This window comes from Atractosteus spatula, chromosome 1 (genome assembly GCF_055471065.1).
Source record: "Atractosteus spatula isolate fAtrSpa1 chromosome 1, fAtrSpa1.hap1, whole genome shotgun sequence".
Taxonomy (NCBI): domain Eukaryota; kingdom Metazoa; phylum Chordata; class Actinopteri; order Semionotiformes; family Lepisosteidae; genus Atractosteus; species Atractosteus spatula.
Genome location: NC_142706.1, coordinates 5,495,754 through 5,514,483, shown reverse-complemented (window position 1 = coordinate 5,514,483; position 18,730 = coordinate 5,495,754). Strand labels below are relative to the sequence as shown.

The following is an 18,730-nucleotide window of genomic DNA, read 5'->3' as shown; positions in this document are numbered from 1 at the left end:
TTACTGTGGTTATCTGTAATTCAGTGTGACTGTGAACATTTAAGGCTGAATCAAAAATCAACTGAATGATTTTCAGAGCAGCTTTCACTGTGTCCCCGAGCACTCCACAGAGGACTGTCCACAGCTCATCCATCACAGTGGAGTTTGATCAATGCAGCACAGTTACTCAGCAAGGAAAGCCAATATTTACAGAGGTAAAGGTTATTTTCAATATCAACTTGCCAATTCTAAAACCTTTGTTAGAGAGCAAAATTTATTCTCTCTCCAAAATGGTAAATATTTAAAGACTAAAATCGTTACTGTACATAGGGTAAAATGTAGGAAGGCAAAATGTTTTTTCATTTAAACATACAGTAGCAGTTTTGCTACTAGATGGGCAATGTAGAGGGGTTTTACCTGCGGACAGAAAAATGGGAACAAGTTCTGCATTGGTGAAGTCTGCATTTGAAGTCAACACCATCTCTTCCATTCTTTAAAGAAAAAGCTTATAGGTCAGACTTGCGTATAATCAATGATGCATAAAAATAGTAAACTGACAACAATATTAGACTTTGTAACGAATATTACTATTCAAATGATTTCTCATTATTCTAAGTATACATGCATTTTAATTTTTATTGGTAAATTACTGGAGGGTTTTATTTTCATATAGGGATGTATATGGTAATACTGAATAGACATACAGTAAATATTGCTTCAGTAATTTGAATGTTTGAAAGAATGAATATGTAAACATATTGTTTTAACTATTAAGAGAAACATGTACTTTAACTCACTACGTCTGTCAAGCAGAAGAAACACAGTTGAGAGAAAGACTGTGCAATAACATTTTTATGTTGATTTTGAGATTTCAGAAATGTTGGGTATTATTTCTTTGTCAGGCATACACAAATCTGAAACGTTAATAAAAGGAGATACATCGGTGTGCCTGTTCTAATTTATGGTGTTCATCAGTAACTCTTTTGCATGCTTTTTTCTTTACTGTATGATCACTAAACTGCAGAAAGCAAATAGTTAAAATAGTTTATTTCCACAGAGCTCACAAGTCATAAATCTGTCATGCACTTCATCTGATGTATGATTAAACCTATGGGATTTATCACTTTTGAATATTCCTATTTTAACGTGTTTAAAGAAAGTCTTGTTTCTTGCCTCTGCCTGGAAGGGTATCCTTCAGTACATTTCCATGTGCTTAGTCCTTTTCTTAGAAGTTGCCAATATGTATACAAGTAAAGAACAAAATCACATTTAATATGACAGCAAAATGCCTGTTCAATATGAATATGACAGCCTAAATGGCGAGAATCTGTGTGACGTAATTTATTGTTATATTTCTTTTCACATCTCCTTATTGTTATTAATGTACCTTAATTTTATACAGTATATAAACTATATATGCAGTATCATGCCTTCAGTGTTTTATTCCCCTCCTGTTCAAATAATACACTGTGATGGTTATTGCTTGCAGGTTTCTTGAATTTATACCAGCATGTTTGCTTCATGTGCTCATGTGTTTGGATACGGTTTGCTACACCATCAGGATCAGACTTGAATTTATCAACTACTCTGATATAGTGTATTACAGTGAAAAACAGCCTAGTTATCTCATTTTACTACAGCTTCGATTTACATACTAGATATTTACCACAAATTATTATATGCATAGAATATTAAGAAGCCTTTGATTTATAAATAAACCATACATGCATCAAAACATACTGTAAGAAAGGTTACAAACACCAGGCCATGTGCCTCATCTACCAGTTTCGTTGCTCCCATCCATTGCAAATCAAAGCTACAACAGACAAAACTACGTAAAACCCAAAACAGAGAAAAGATTGCACCAGAGCCCTTGTCCACTTTATTCATTGAATTCCAGATCTTACTCTCACGTGATACACATTTCTATTATAACTGTCAATCCCAAAAGTAGCATATTTACATACTGTATAACTTAAACTCAATATCTGTTATTTATGTTTGGTAAGATCATATTTTATATAATTTCTATCTTGGTGTTTGTCAAAATACAAAAACTATTATTAGAATATTTTCAATAAGTTCTTTGTGTACTGAGTTTAATTATAGTTGCAGTGCTTTGCACGATTTTCTCCACCTGATCTGTTTTGTTGAGGGGTTGCTGGCACAAACTGCCTGCTGTGCATCACCCAGGTGGGAGCTGCACTTCAGTGATTGATGAAGTGGGTCCCCTCCTAGGTGAGAAGCTCTTTAGAATCTTAGGAAAGAATTATAACAAATCAAAGCAATTATTTTTCTCTCTTTTTCGTGCAGCTGTAGAGTAACCAGTCGAGAAAGAAATGCCATCTTTATCGCAGTAGGTCTATTTATGTGTGAAGCATGTTGCACTCTTGTCAATTGTTTTCTTAATCCATCCATCCATCTTCACTCCGCTTTTCCTGGTGAGGGTCACAGTTGCAGCAGGCCAAGTAGATCAGCCCAAACTTCCCTGTCCCCAGCAACAGATTCCAGCTCCTCCTGGGGGATCCCCAGGTGCTCCCAAGCCAGCCAAAAGATATAATCCCTCCAGAGTTTCTTGAGACTGCCATGGGGTCTCCACCTAGTGGGACGTGCCCAGAATAGCTCCAGTGGAAGCCGACCGGGGGGAATCCTAATGAGACGCCCAGACCACCTCAGCTGGCTCCTCTCGATCTGGAGGAGCAGCGACTCTACTCTGAGGCTCTCCCAGATTGCCAAGCTCCTCACCCTGTCACGGAGAGTCAGCCCAGTGGCCCTGCGGAGAGACCTTATTCCTGACGCTTGTATCCACGATCTCGTTCTTTTGGTCATTACCCACAGCTCATGACCATACAGTAGGTGAGGACAGGGACGCAGATCGACAGGTAAACTGAGAGCTGCCCTGATCCGCTTGTCGATCTCACGCTCCCCTCTTCCATCACTCGTGAACAAGATTCCGAGATACCTAGACTCCTCCACTAAGGGCAGCTGTCTCCCACACCCCCCCCCCCCCCACCTGGAGAGAGCAATCCACTCTTTTCTGGGAGAGAACCATGACCTCAGTCTTGGAGGTTCTCATCCCAGCTGCTTCACACTTGGCAGCGAATCGCTCAAGTGCGCGCCGAAGGTCACAGTCAGACGATGCCAAAAGGAAAACTTCATCTGCAAATAGCAGAGATGCCACCCTTAGTACCCTGTCCATGAACACCACAAACAGGAGCGGTGGTGAGACGCAGCCCTGACGGAATCCGAAGCCCTCAGTAAACGAATTCGACTGAATGCCAAGAATTCGGACACAGCTCTCACAGACAAAGAACAGTCCACAAAAAGACCCTCATGACAGTACAAACTAAGATCCTGTCCCGGGCAGGGTACATTCGGTTACCGGGACCTGCCCCTGGAACCAGACGTGGGGGTTACGTTCGCCGGTGAGCACCTTGTGGCCCGACAGCCCACATAACCCCGCCAGGCTCAGCCCAAAAAGGCAATGTGGGGCCGTCTTGTGGGCTCAACACCTGCAAAACGAAGGGTGGGGGTTGCGTGTGATGTCAGTCTAGTGGCAAGCAAAAGTGAAAAGGATCTATATGGACTAGACCCTGGCAATGGAGATGGGTGTTATTTTCTTTATTAAATATATAATGATATTATATTATATATTCTATGTAAAGTATATATTTTATTTCTGTGTGGCTTTGGATCAGAAAATCACAATGAAATAAGATATAAAGTACATCTTCTAACATTATAAAAACTAAAGGATTTTTCACATTCATGTACAGTAGTAGGTCTCTTACTGCCATCCCCTCACATACCACAGACTTCACAATTCCAGCACATACGGTATATTTAACCTTAGTAGTTGTTGTTGTCTTACAAAGTTAAGTCAGTTTTACATATAAAGTATCTATTAATCTTGAGAACATGGTAAGTTGGTCACTGTGTCTAACAGCCAATTCACACAAGACTTAAAAATCACAAAAAATGTATTTGATCAACAATGTTGAATGTAAGGGCAGCATGTTGGTGCAATGGTTAACATTGCTGCCTTGCAGCTCTGGGGTCCTGGGTTTAATTCTGGACATAGGGGTTTATCTGCATGTACTGTAGTTTGTACAGTATGTGCTCCCTGTGTTCTCGTGGGTTTAATACAGGGGCTCCAGTTTCTCCTACATGTCCAAAGACATGCTATTAAGTTAATTAGCATCTGGGTAACTAGCTCTAATGTGAGTGTATGTGTCTGTGGCTGTCTGTATCCTGTAATGGACTGGCGTCCTTGTCCAGGATGTATCCTGCCTTGCGCCTGTTACTTGTTGGGATAGGCTTCGGCTCTCCAGCAACCCTGAATTGGAAGAAGCAGTTAGAAAATGGATGGATGCTGAATGTACAGTAAAAACAATTGATATTAGCTATTAAAGTAAATGTTTATAATATTTCTGCTGTTAATCTAATAAAACTACATAGCAGATTAAGTGAGTAAATTGCTTTACCAAATGAATTATGTAGAGTACGTTAATTGGGCGGAGCGGTGGCACTGTGGCTAAGGATCAGTGCCTGTGGCTAGAAGGTTGCCAGTTCAAATCCCAAGGCTGGCAGAGGAATCCTACTCTGTTGGGCCCTGAGCAAGGCCTTAACCCCAGCTGCTCCAGGCGTGCTGTACAATGGCTGACCCTTTGCTCTGACCCCAAGCTTCTCTCCCCGTCTGTGTCTGTGTCTCATGGAGAGCAAGCTGGGGCATGTGAAAAGACAAATTCCTAATACAAGAAATTGTATATGACTAATAAAGTGATCTGATCTTATCTTAGAAAGATTAGAGGAACCAGATTGTGCAAGTCTGGAGTGGGATTTACAGGTACCTAGCCCACTGGAATAACACCTTTACTCTTATGAACAGCACCATGGGATCTTTGATGACAAGGTAGTCAGGAATTCAGTTTAATTTCTCACCAAGGCAGAGCACCACCTACATAACTACAGTGTGTACTCAGTCACCATAGGGGTGCATTGTGTTTTCAAATTCTGGCCCAAAGGGAAGAGTACCAACTACTGGTTTACCAACACCACTTGTGTAGCAGTAACGTGGTTTTCCTTAAAGATTTCCCATCCCATTAATGAGCAGACACAACCTTGCTTAGCTTCAGAGATCAGACAAAATCAAGCTACAGGGTAGTGATATTGCTGGGTTTTTTTTTCTTAGCTTAAAGCTTGATATTTCATCAATATACTGTAGGGGGGTTATACGACATGTTTATTAATGTACAGAACTTTCAGTTTTTTTTAAAGCACTTACAGTAATCATATTATTACTACCACTGCTAGGACTATTCAAACATTTCTCGCTAATGTTGAGTAGCTATAGCAACTTAAGAAATAAAATGCTGCAAGAATCACTGACTGAAACTTAAAACAATACTGAAAATTGTCTTTTTTATTTAACTGTCCATCTTTAATTCTAAAAAATCTAAAAAAGAAAGGTAATCATCATGTAGAAAACTGAAACTGGAACAATCACCAGCTGTACCATATTGAATCCAGCCATTCAGTTCCTATACATTGGGATGTGTCAAAGAAAGACACATGGCAGGTACAGTACATGAAGAATCTAGAAAACTATGCTATAATACAGCAATTACTCACAAATAATGCTCTACATTTTGGAAAATTCCTATGCCAAATAAATTCAGCTTGCAAGTTCAGTTGAAAAGCAAGCAGACAAATCACAGTTTGAGGGTCTCTTTTATTTTATATAAATAATGAACTGTCTTGTGTTACAATCCATGTGTTCCAATTGTGTGGGTGTATGACCATTTAATTTTGTTAAAATATTGCTTTATTGATCCTGTATGCTATACCCCCACCACCACACACACAAAGTCATCGTACTAAGAGAAAATGATTATAAAATGAAAATCATTATAACCACAGCATTTGACCTACAAAAATAAACTAAATTACTAAATTGGCATAATTATACATTTACATGTTACAAGAGCCATTATTTTTTATATACAGTACTGTAGTATTCTATGAATCTCTTAACAAAGATAATATGAATATATAGTATCTCTCAAGCAAGATGTAAAACCAAAATTTGGGGGTTGTTTTTGACACACGTACCACATCTGTACACTTGATATATTTGATTGTGAAATATTCGCATTACTCAGATAACTCAGTTGTTTCTGCTAAAACACATTGTGATGATTGAGCCAGTAATGATCTAATCTGCAAACTATAAGAAAATGGAACTCCACTTCACCCTGTATAGGACTAAGGTACAGTAAGCAGTTATTGAAAATTCATGGATCGAACGTTAGAAAATTAATTTAAATATTTTTACAAGCAGAGTTTGAATATGTATGCCTTAATTATGGTCAAAGGCCTTGACATGATGTTATAGAACATCTTGAACCCATTAACTGGGAAAACATTAAGTTTGCTTACTTTGGATTAATATCAGGTACTAACAGAATAGTGTATAACTCAGTAATGCAATACATTTCTATCATGTTTACTTGTCTAGTTGTCAAATGCAAGAAACCCTGTTTTCAAGTATATAGTGAGTGTATTCATTATGATGATTTATCATGTCGTAATAGTTTGTGGCATTTTCACTTCAAATTTGAAGGAGAGTTAGCTAATTGACAGTTTTAACTATGTTTATAAAAAAAAAGAAAAAAAAACATTTTACTTAAAAACAAATGTCCACTCATGTTAACTTCAATATTTCCTCTCATGTACAGCATGAATAATTTTATTTGACTGCACTCGACTGCACTTGCAAGATATAGATATACACATAGAAGACATATACTATATGCAAGGGCAATCCACTAATGAAATATTTCACTAGGAGTCATGTACAGTACTTGGACAAGTGGCAGAGAGAGAGAGCATTATATTTTTGAGAGCTCAACAAGATTCTCAGAAGCCAAAATAATCCAATCCATTCCTGAACTGAAATTCTATGAACAACAATTGATATTTCTGCTTAGGGAAAAGTAGAAACAGCAGAGGCTGCTGTTCAGCATTTAAAGATAAGAAACATGCTGTCAAAGCATCAAGATTCACAGCAGATGATTTCCTCAAACCAGACTACTTTAATTCTCAAGTGTATCTTTTTTTCTTCTGCAAAATGCTTTAAGACTTCCCAGGGCTCTGTCTTAAAAAAGTATGAAAGATTAAATTGTGGGCTATAGTTCCTTTAGAATTCTTAAGGTTAGTAACAGATCTTAACAGATATATCTCAGGAGCAGAAAAATGAACAAAATCACACATACAAAAATTATGTATGCTAATTAATATTCAAATGTCTATTTTACAAATAATGTACACACAAAAGTGCTGTCATTTTGAATTATTATTGTCCACTACATTGTTCTTTTTCCATCTCCTTAATTCAAGTATTTGAATCATCAAAGGCATTAACTAAATCAACCCAATGAATCAGGAGTGAAACATGAAACAAAGGGCACAGGTGGAAACGATAGGGAAGTGACTTTACAACTGAGAGCAGGAAGCAGTTTTTCTTTTACACCAAGGGTTGTAGGTGTCTGAAACAAGCTGCCCAGCCATGTTGCTAAAACAGACACCCCATGTTCTTTTGAGAAATGACTGCATAAGATCCATCAAGTTATCACCTTATAGCAAACAAAAAATGAATAAAATCGTGACCTTTCTTATTCTTATATTCTCATCTAAGCAGTTTGGCTGTGGATGTGTGGGTTATACTCCTGTCATACAAATGAAGTGAGTGACTGGTGAATTTGGTAATGGAGCGTGAGCGGGGAAGAGGATGTAAGAGCATAAGTTTAAACTTAATTTATGCTTTTAAAAAAAATCAGTGCTACATCTACAGTATGTTGTTCCCTTCTTTTTAAAGCTTTTAATGCCGCAAAATTAGAATATTCTCCGTCAATCAGATATTCTGTTCCTAACATATTCCTGGAAAATATTTGGATACTAAATGAGCAGTGAATATTTAATTTTGTTAAACACATTAAGAACACCTCATTGTCATCCTGTAACTGTTTAGTTAGAAGAACTGTAGTAGAAAGGAATACTTAAGTAAAACGGTGTTGTTATTATTATAAAGTGCAACAGATATCAGGCAAAATGTTTCTCTAAATAGATGCCTTAGTGTCCTTGGATGTTGCTGCAAAAGAAATCTTTATACAAAGGCATGCGTTAATTGACATATTGCGGTGAGCTGCACTGATATGTTAATTATACAGTGTGTCACCTGTTACATGCACCATTGTGCATTTGAAAATAGATTCAAAGACTTAATAATGCATCGGTGTCTTCAAAACACTATTTTCGGATTCCCTTTTAACAAGTACTACAGTCAAAGTGATAGTATTACTGTATGAATGTACTAAGGTTACATAAAAAAGGAAACACTAAGATGTAACTGCCAAAGGTGACATTTATTATGACAAACAGAAATCTAAATATACTGTGTTTACAAGAAAATTTATTTTAGACAGGTTAGACCCCACAGTCAGTAACCCTAAACACAAGGAAATGGCAAATATCTCACTGTTAACCGTTTTCCATATTAAGCTTTTGATTTTTCAAAATAATTCCAGCACAACCCTTTTGATTGTTTTGCTCAGACTAATACTTTTTCACCTGTCAAGCCCTGTTTTCGTGTACAGGCAGTTGTGCTGTCTGCAAACACAGATGATGCTTTCCACGTTTTCACTTTGGGTATTGTAGACCTTTAAAATGCGTCTGAAATGTACTGTAGCTGTTTTGCAAGGAACATGTAGTATGGTTTAGCAGCAATGAAAACAACCAATTAAAAAAAAGCAAATTTTGACGCGTATACCTAACGGAAAGGGAAAAATATATCAGGATAATCAGAAGTATGAACTAAAACTGAATGGTAAAATACCTTTTTGAATGAAAGCATTTTAGAAATTCCTGAACTGATTCTCATTGTGCCGTTGAGATCTTCCTTACCTCAGTAGAAAAGCTATTTCCCATGCGAGGAATCCCCAAACAGCCACAGACTGCAGGCTTTTTCGAGTCATCTCTGGACTTAATTTGTGTAGACATATAACCAGAACGGGAAAAAAAAAAAACTTGACTTCAGTACCCCGGACAGCGCCTACGCGTCTTTCGCCACAATCCAACAAGATGAACACGCTTTGATAATGGAAAACAAAAAAGGAAAACAAGTTGCTGGATCCCACATGACCTCAAGAGTTACATTTTTTAAACCTATCTGTTAAGTAAGTGAATAACCTTAATAAAAAAAATATATACCCGAAATGCAAGCAACAACGTACAAGCACGTTGCAGCGTGAGTGTTTCTTGACACTTAATTCAACATTCCGCGGAGTTGCCGAGGATGTGGTACGCCCGCCCCTTTAAAGAGACTGAGTGACATAAAATTCCTCCACTCAGTAAGAAAACTCGGTACGTGAGCGACACACACACACACGAGCACATAAAATATCTAATTTACACATTTCAGACGAATGCAATGCAAACACGCGCGATCAGAAACACTGTTGGTATCTTTTGATTCTGTTTGTTGTACCTTGTGGACGGCGAATTAAAATGATCGTTTAGGCCACCCTCTGTGAACAATGCATGCCTCAAAAAGTTAAAGCCCCAGTGTAGGACTATGCGATTGACCATGGTTTCTTCTTTCAATTTACAGTCCGTTTTGATTACTCTCAACGGTTACGCGATGCTCTAAACTGAGCTTCACTTCTTTGAATCTGACCGATCCTGTATTATGGATACCAGAAGAAATCTAAAACCAAACGAAAATAATTGTACTTTTACAACGTTGGTAATCACCTCAAAACAGGTCCCTGACGATGTTTATTTTTTCAGCAAACGTGTTCTGGAAAAAATCCATTGCATTCAGCATAAAATTGGTAAGTATATGTACAGTATGTACCCATATACACATCTATAATGTGCATTTACATTTATAAGTTACTTTATTTTTATACTTGAAATACAGCCATTAAATATGTACCCAATATTGTTATTTTCATGAGATGCTACACATATCCATGATATTTATGGTTTCATAAGTTCATATAATCGTAAATAATTGCCAGATTCTTTATGCCTGCGCCTTAAGGCTGGCAAAACAGACCTATCCTGTTATTACAACACTTGTTGACAGCGTGCATGTAGCAAGGACAGCACAAGGACAAAACCATGGTGTCATCACCCAGTGTGTTTTTATGAAGGTACTGTATGAGTAGCAAGAACCACACAAATCATGCCTGGGCATCCAAACCTTCCTGGGTCTGTTTTCAATTACATTCAGGTCAGATAGCCTAGTAGCCAATTTCCTCTCTGAAACAGAAAAGGGGCTGTCCTTTCTTGCATTTTTTTATTCCGTCCAGGCAATGGTCCCATGATGTTATTTTCTAATGCAATCAAAACACTGCCTCAGATCTTAAATATACTGTAGATGCTGAAGAACTGACGCATGCAGTATGGGAACCATGTAAATCTTCTTGTCTTTGGTCCAAAACTGCAGAAGTATTTCATTAGACCAAATTTGATCTTGTATTATGTATTATGTATTCATAGAGGTCCGTTTAGGGTAAAAGAAGTGGAACAAATCTTGATAACTAGATTCGTATTTGTAACGCCTCTTAGAAGAAAGTGAAATTTAGCCAATTTATTTACTAGGGCTCCTAAAGAGATTGGCTTGAGATTAATTGATTCAAAATTATGCTTCATGTAATTGACACAACAGATACTGTATTTCTGACTTTTTTTCAAAATACATATGTTTTGGAACATTTAGTATACAGGCTTATTAATTATATTTGCTAGTTTACACTTTATATGAGAAGCACATTATTTTGATGCTTAGATTGTACTGTACATAAAATACTGCAAAATGTTTAAAATAGTATGCTTTTAATAGGTATTTCTTGTTTTATTTCTTTTGGTAAGTATCTTGTGTTCATGATAGTGTGAGTGTGTGGATATATGTATACTGTAAATTATGCAGAGGGCATCGCATTTTTTTTTGTACTGCTACTTGGAGACTACCGGGGAAAAAAAGAATTTATGAGCTCAAAGCAATTCCCCCACAATATCCCCTTGCCTGGTTGATAAGAGAAACCCATTTAATTTTTCCATTTAATAGATCTGTCCAATTGATCTTACTGTTTTATGGTTGATGCACTTCAGAGCAATTACTGTAGAATACTCAAAAGCTTTGATATTCCAGTCCATTTAATGATAATAAGGCATTGTCCCAAACAACAAAAGCAAAAAAAGTATTTTAAAACATCATTCTCTTCTTATGATAATTTCTCATTGTATCTTACCTAACAGTTTTTACTCTACAGTAGATACATTTTTGTTAAAGAAATAAAGGCTATACTGTATTTCTTTAGTAGGCTGAAGTTGTCCCTTCAACAATTTTAACTAACTAAAGGGAATCTAGGAAAAAATGTAAACCTCTTTTTCATACATTATTCTGATTATCGATATCCGATTTTCTGACATTTTGAAATATCTGACATGCATACTCCAAAGTAAACATATTGACCATGAAAGGTGATAATGTGATTAATTATTATTGAACAATTATAAACCAACATCTGTACATTTGCAAAATATGTTATATTACTGTATATTATGTTGTTCAACCTTTACATGTTTAAATATAATCTTAAAAACTCTTTAAGATACTGAGCAAATGTATTTGGCATAATTTTGATTAGCAAATCAATGTCTGATTGTAATACTCTTGTGTGACCTTGACTGTTGCATAAGTAATAAACTACCTCCTTGCTGAAAAGTGTTTTGGGCGCAGGAAATGAGTTGATCTGACTTGTTGAATGTCAAGCCTAGTGAAAATCAAGAAAGAAAAACAAAGAAAATAAAAAAAACTCTCTCTCTTATCAAGTTAATCACCGATTTGTAGCATTTTTATATGAACGCAACATGTCAGGTAGACTCATCATAAGTAGTGCCAAGATCTATTTACTGTTGTAAGGACTTAAAAATAAGGTTCTGTGTACAGCAGATCATCCCAATAGATATTCATGAGTGTGGCATTCAGTAGGTTAGCAGAACAATACCCTGATGTTGTTTACAACATACCCCACAAGAGAATGACCATTAAAGCTGGTCTTGGCAGGAGTGTATACTTGGTTCAGAGCTCCATGTATAGTACAGTGATCAATGTCAACACGACTGCAAGGAGTTACAGTACATTTGCCTCATTTTGGGTACTCATTTTCTGGACTTCATGTGGGCTCATCCTGACATGAGAACATGCTGCCCATGTACTTTTTGGCACCATTTTCTTTCTTGTGCTTTCTTGTGAGATGTGAAGCTGAGAGTTATCCCATGGATACCCTGAGCACCTCATTAAACATGCCCTTTTTTGACTTTGCTCTTTGAGAGACGTGGGACAAAATCCCACAACTCAATGCTTACAACCTACTGCAAAAGCACGAGTCACAGATTTATAGCTTATATTTGTTTCCAGACAGTGACTACGCATGCAACTACCCTGTGACCTCCACCACAGACCCTGATTAACCCCTTTTATAACCAATGTTACTGTTAATGTCATTGCACCTACACACTACTACAAAATAGGCTTTCTTATATTTCTGATTATAACTTTCTGAATTTGTTACAGTTACAGTTTAAGCAACATGTTTGTTTTGATGTGCAGTATATGAACTACATTATATATCTACTAAGGATTTAGTGTATTGATTGCATATCACATAATGCCAAAAGATGAATTAGTCAATTACCTTTCCGTAGAGCATCCATAAATCTTCATGTGTGCTGCATACTAAAGCACAGCTTATTAAGGACATGTCAGTCCTGTGGTTAACCCTGGTTTAGAGGTTCTGCTAGGCTAAGCCATGATAATGTGCGAAGGAACTCTTTTGAATTTCAATTCCACACTTCTGAAATCACGTGTCACTAAAGCAAATGTAGCAAGATATGAAATTAATAACAATCAAAAATGGATAGTACTGTTTAACGGTCCTAAAATACCAATTATTTGCTTCAGCACCTTCCATTCAGCACATGCTATACGTCCATTAAAGCTAAAACCTGGGCTTTGGTCAGGCTAGGATTTATATAAATTGTTTATAAGACTATATGTGCAATCTTATGCTGTATAGTATGTGTACGGTAAAATGACAAATGAGAGTATAAGGATACTATTGAACCAAATATGTATTTGCAGCATCAGGCTAAGTTCCTTCTGTATTGGATATCAATGGCAAATTTAACTATTCAATTTTTCATTCTGTAGTTAAAGATGACATCTGTTAATATCCGTTTGTGGAATATGTGAAAACCAGTTTCAGTGCTAATGTTCGTAGCGCACAGTGCTACCTCTCAATTTTAAGTGCTAAAGGATAACAACAGCAGTAAATCATTTATGGAGTCTATTCCTTCTTTTAACCTTGAACCTTTCCTCAGGACAGATGATCTCTCACATGACTGCTTGCTTAGTGCATGGGATTTGCTGTGATAGCCTTTAAGGACTTTCTGCACATGTGTGGTGTGATGTTGAATTCCTAATCCTTACTGTAGAAAATATGCACTACAGTATGTGCCTCATTCATAGTATTCAGAAAACTAATCTAGCAGGATAGATTTAAAGGTATGGCACATTCTTGCATTTTTTTTATAAAACTCTTTTATTTTTACTAATTTTCATGCCTGAAATTGAACTTTAAGGCTCTTATTACTTTTTGACAATGTCCTATTCATGTGAAGTAAACATTTTTCATATTCACATACATCCTAGACTCTAAAAACTCCAGCTGACCACATACTTTAAAGTAGAGGTCTTCTATAAGACAATACTACTGTAAGTGACTCTACTGCAGCATCAGATTGGATTTTTAAGGACCCCAGGGTATAAGATGCCACAGTGTAGCTTACCCCAAACAATTAATAATAAAAAAGTTCTGAAGTTTTTAAATAAAATCAGAGATCAACTTCATCTATTCTCCAGCACTTAAAAGTACACTGACTTCTTCCCCTAGCCATCACTCACTAAATTAGAAAGTTTTAAGCTCCTTCAATCTGTCCTCATACCTCACACTCGCATCCTGAACCCTTTTCTCTGGACTTCCCCTGTAAAATAACGAAAGACGCACAGGCACATCCTCCGAGACTCGCTGTCAAGCAGATTACGCCCGTCTGTCACTGGAGCTCTGAAACCCAGACAACGGAGTTTAAGTGTCAACCAGAAGATGAACACAGTTCCCAGTGATACTTCACAGTCCCATGGGCTTCCAGGCTGCCAGTCAAAGACGCTGCAACCATCTCTATCCTCTCCTGCCCTATTGCTGCTTTGCCAGTTTTGCACTGCTAACGGAGAATACCAATCTCCAGATAGCAGGACTTGTGTAGGTGAAAGCTTTTAACAGATGAGCCCCCCAAATATCCCTTTAGGATTCTCTATTTTTAACTGCCGATCTCACCCACAGTTTTGGCTTGCTATGCTTATTTTTTTCACTATGGAAACTTTTATGAAGTAAACAACCACTTTCTGTATGCATGTAATAAATACACAGATTTACCAAAAACAGAAGCCCTCGACATATTTAAATTCTTGTAAAAAAAGATTTTCAAATATTATTATTTTAGGAAGACTATTTTATTGTTCAAATTTAAAATAGACAGGTAAATAACAGGACCCCCAAACATCATGAATTTTAAATGTGTGCATTGCCCAGGCAGTACTGTAACACGCCAATTCTGTTAACGTTTCATCATTTTTAAGGAAACAATGTAGTAGCAGAGAAAATAGAAGGGTTAGGAAAACTACTTTGGAAACGATGTTGGTGGTCAAGTGTTTTCCAGTCATTCTCTTTAAAAAAAAATTAAAAACATGTTTTAACACTCCTGTTTGAAACTCCTGTTTTAACACTTTTTTAAAGTTTTTTTAATTTATTTTTTTGTAACCAGATGTATGAATACTCTAATTAATTGTATACTAAATGGTTATTCTCTTAACTGTGTTCATAAGTGAACTATAAGAATGTTTTTATGTGCCTTGAATATTTAATTATTGGTCTATCTACTGTATAGTTTTCTATAACATTACAGCCAGCATTTCAAAGATAAACCTATGTTAATCAGTTTATGAGCATAAAATGTTCAATTTTTTACTGGAAGTCTGTAAGTTTACATTTACTTAGAGTCCTGCCATTTTGATATCTACAGTAACATCAGAGTATCCAGGGATAGGACAGCTATACAGTATATCTTTTAATATGATGGTGCAGCACCAACATAACTGAAAGCAAAATAAATCATGAGAGCAATATAATCATATTTGTTTGAACCACATGTAAAAATAAGTCTGAATATTTAAGAGAGATACCAATTTAATGAGTAAATTTAGATTACCAGTGAACAGAGCAGCATAATGCAGAGTAAATGGAACTGTTTCAATTCCATGGCAAACAAACTGGAGTCCTAGGATGTTGCAGTTAATCTTCTCATAGAACCCGACCAGATAATGCTGGAGTCTTCTCTGTATTATTAGTGTACATTGATTTCTGACCTGCATGATAATGCATCAAATATTGTAAAACCAACCTGTCTATGTGAAACAGAAACCAGAATTCAAGCAGTTCATATCCTCACCTCTTCCTTAAGTACTAAGATAGAATCTATTTTTGTGTTATATATGATTTTGTGAAGTAGCAGTCTCTTCCTTGTGTTTGAAACAGAGAAGGAGTGTCTCTCATTTCTATTTTTCAAGGATAGTGCTATGTTTTTGACAAAAATTGGTGATATCTGTTCTCCTTAATTCTGTCTGAGTAAAACCTGCCAGCTAATGTTTAACTACAGGCTAGATTATTGTAACTATTGCCCTGATGTGGGGTAGCATTGGATCTCAAAACAGGACTGAGACTGAGTATCTGTACTTTTACTTCATGGACAGTGGAGTTAAGACATACAGTACAAAATAATAGTGTACCATACATTAAGCCAAAGTTATTCCCTGTAACAGCAGCCATGATTAATTGCCTGAGCGACTCCAGCAGAAGAGCCTTTCATTTGGCTTGCATGTTTAGACCTACAGTCTAGACATCGTGTGGTCAAGTCTGATCTACGTCCTTGAGTATTTTACTTAGTGTCCCATACAATAGTGACATCAGTGACTTCCTAGGCACTGCTGTTGGTGCCAGTGTTCCTAAAGGCATTGCAGGACTCACAGACTGAAAAACACTTCTTTTGCACTTTTTATATTAAGAATACAAGGTACTGAAAACCCCAAAGCCCCTGGCAGTATGAAGCTCGATGTGTCAAAAAAAATACGATTTCAATTTGACACAGCTACAAAAAATACCCAATATATTTCTTACTACCTCAAATAAGCTCACCGTCTCAGGAATACTTTGTAGAGTATCTACAGTTTGTCCAATGAGTTATTTAAAAAAAGGTAACAAGTTTTCTTAAAATATAATTAAACAACAAAGCATTCATTTTTTTTTACTGAAATATGTGTACAATATGTGTACTGCGATGTGTGCAACAGACAAATTAAGAAGGCTTTCTGTTACAGTATGTGCTCAAAATAGCACCATTACTGGAGCAGCAGATCAAGAAAGCTTCATTAAGCATCACTGTCTTAATTGGAGGGCACTTACATAAAATGGACCCTGCAATTCTTAAGATGTGGTTGTTATAATTTGCAGTCCATAACTATAAAGATGCATCGTATCCATTGAGAATGAAGAAAAGTTGATTTTCTCATGACAGACTAATGCCCCTAATAAAATATCAAAGAAATGCAGCGACTGAATTGTTACAAATCTCATTAAGAAATTTTAGTTAACATATCAGTTCATTACTTTTCCCATTATGTTTTAAAGGATTTTCTCCCGTTTTAAATCTGAATTTTTTACAATGCTCTTCACTGAACAATCTACAGGATATCTACAGTACATTGTGTCTAACATGTGGGCTGTCAGCTCTGCATGTCAGCAACTAGTTACTAAACATACCAGACAGAAACATAAACAGACACGCTGAAAGGAATTAAAATCTTGTAAAACGTTAATGCATTAGTAATGGATATCTCTATGCCGCTCGTATTGAAGGAGCAACTTCAGTGGGCACAGAATTTTCCAAACCTGTACGAGTTGCATCTCAGAACACTTTGATCAACTGACAGCTAAGTTGAACACATAATACAGAGTACACAAACAGTGGTACTAGACAGAAAATAGGAGATGAACACATTTAACAAGGCATTGTCATCAGCATATTGTGATTTTTTTTTTGCCTTGCTATAAGTGATGTTAGCTGAAGTTTGCTTGTATACTGATTGCTGTTAACCCCTGAAGATGGCTACAGTATATGCATATATACTGTAGCAACAAATGATTAAAGCTGCATATGCTAGTTAGATCATTGTGAAGATAATTCCATGGCAGGCTAGTGTTACTGTCACACACTAACACACATACAGTATACTCACAGGACTCACTGATGAATGTTCTCTTGCACAACGTGACAGATGTGCCCTCACACGCAGTTAGAATCACCGGCTTACATACTTTTTCAGGAGGATGGGTTAAAAAGTTTATGATTTTCTCATTGGGATTTCATGACAATTGTACAGGAAGTACTGTAGGTTGAAAACAATTTAAATGACAATGTCTCAGCTCCATGCCGAATTGTCCCTGATATAAACACAGTAATAATCAGAGTGCTATGCACATGATCCTACATAAGCATTTTACGGTCAGGAAGATGAGCTTTAGTTATTCAGTCATCAACAGGCTTTCCATCAGGCATTACCATCTGGAACAGACCAAGGTTCAGTGGATTTTAGTGATTTTTTATTATTAAAAAGAACATTTTAGTTTGATCTTTCTTCATCGGTTTTGAGGCTGAATGGTTTTACAGGCTGTGTAATTTGGATCAGCTGCTGAGTGTCTGTGGGAGAGACCAGGGGCCTCAGCAGGGCAGTACACAGAGGATGAACAAGCTGAATGAAGCTTTTTGGAAAAGATAAAAAAAGCTAAGCACAGAACTCAAAAGTGCACATGGCTGAATTAACACGTATTACTGACAAGGTCATGACTCAATACATAGGGTTGTGACCTTAGCTTTTAAAATATATTCTGATGCATTCACTGAAGGATGTAAAGTACTTAATTGATTTCTATCACATCAAATTAATTAAAGCTATTAAGGACTTAGAAAAATAAGAAAATATTAAAAATATTTTATATATACACTATTTGATATTAAAAAATATTAGAACATATACAGTACAAGAACACAGAATTGTTAACTTTGTTTCAAATAAATACATCCAGTTTACACCAAAATGTGGTTCTTTATTTTTATCCCTGGTACAGAAAAGAAAACTGACGTGCAACTTTTTTACTCACAATTCTAACAACACTCCCCTTTGTCTCACTTGCACCTAACGTCTAGATACAGCATGAAAACACGACAATTGTCAAATTTCACTTTTTGAATAAATGTAATAAAATTAAAAAGCAATAAAACATGCATTACTCCAATTTAAAATTCTGAGCAATATAGATGCCCTACTGTATAGATTGGTTTAATGAATTTAAGTCATGTGCTGATGCACGGACGCTTTTATAGGTTTGCCCACCTTTTAAAGCTTGACTTGAGTATTTATACAGTTCGACTCCCTGCATAATTTCAAAATGTGATTTTTAGCATCCCATGCATGCATAGTACAACTCCTGAACTTCCATCAAGCCGTGTTGCA

General features: G+C 36.5%; 1 protein-coding gene across 1 annotated transcript in view; it reads right to left on the bottom strand.

Annotated features, from left to right (window-relative positions):
* Nucleotides 1-9,011, bottom strand: part of glra3 (glycine receptor, alpha 3) — a 51,783-nt gene extending 42,772 nt beyond the window's left edge. The window contains exon 1 of the mRNA XM_088912405.1: nucleotides 8,941-9,011. Within this exon, the coding sequence (XP_088768531.1) occupies nucleotides 8,941-9,011 (71 nt within the window). The remainder of the gene's footprint in view (nucleotides 1-8,940) is intronic.
* Nucleotides 9,012-18,730: the final 9,719 nt, after the last annotated feature.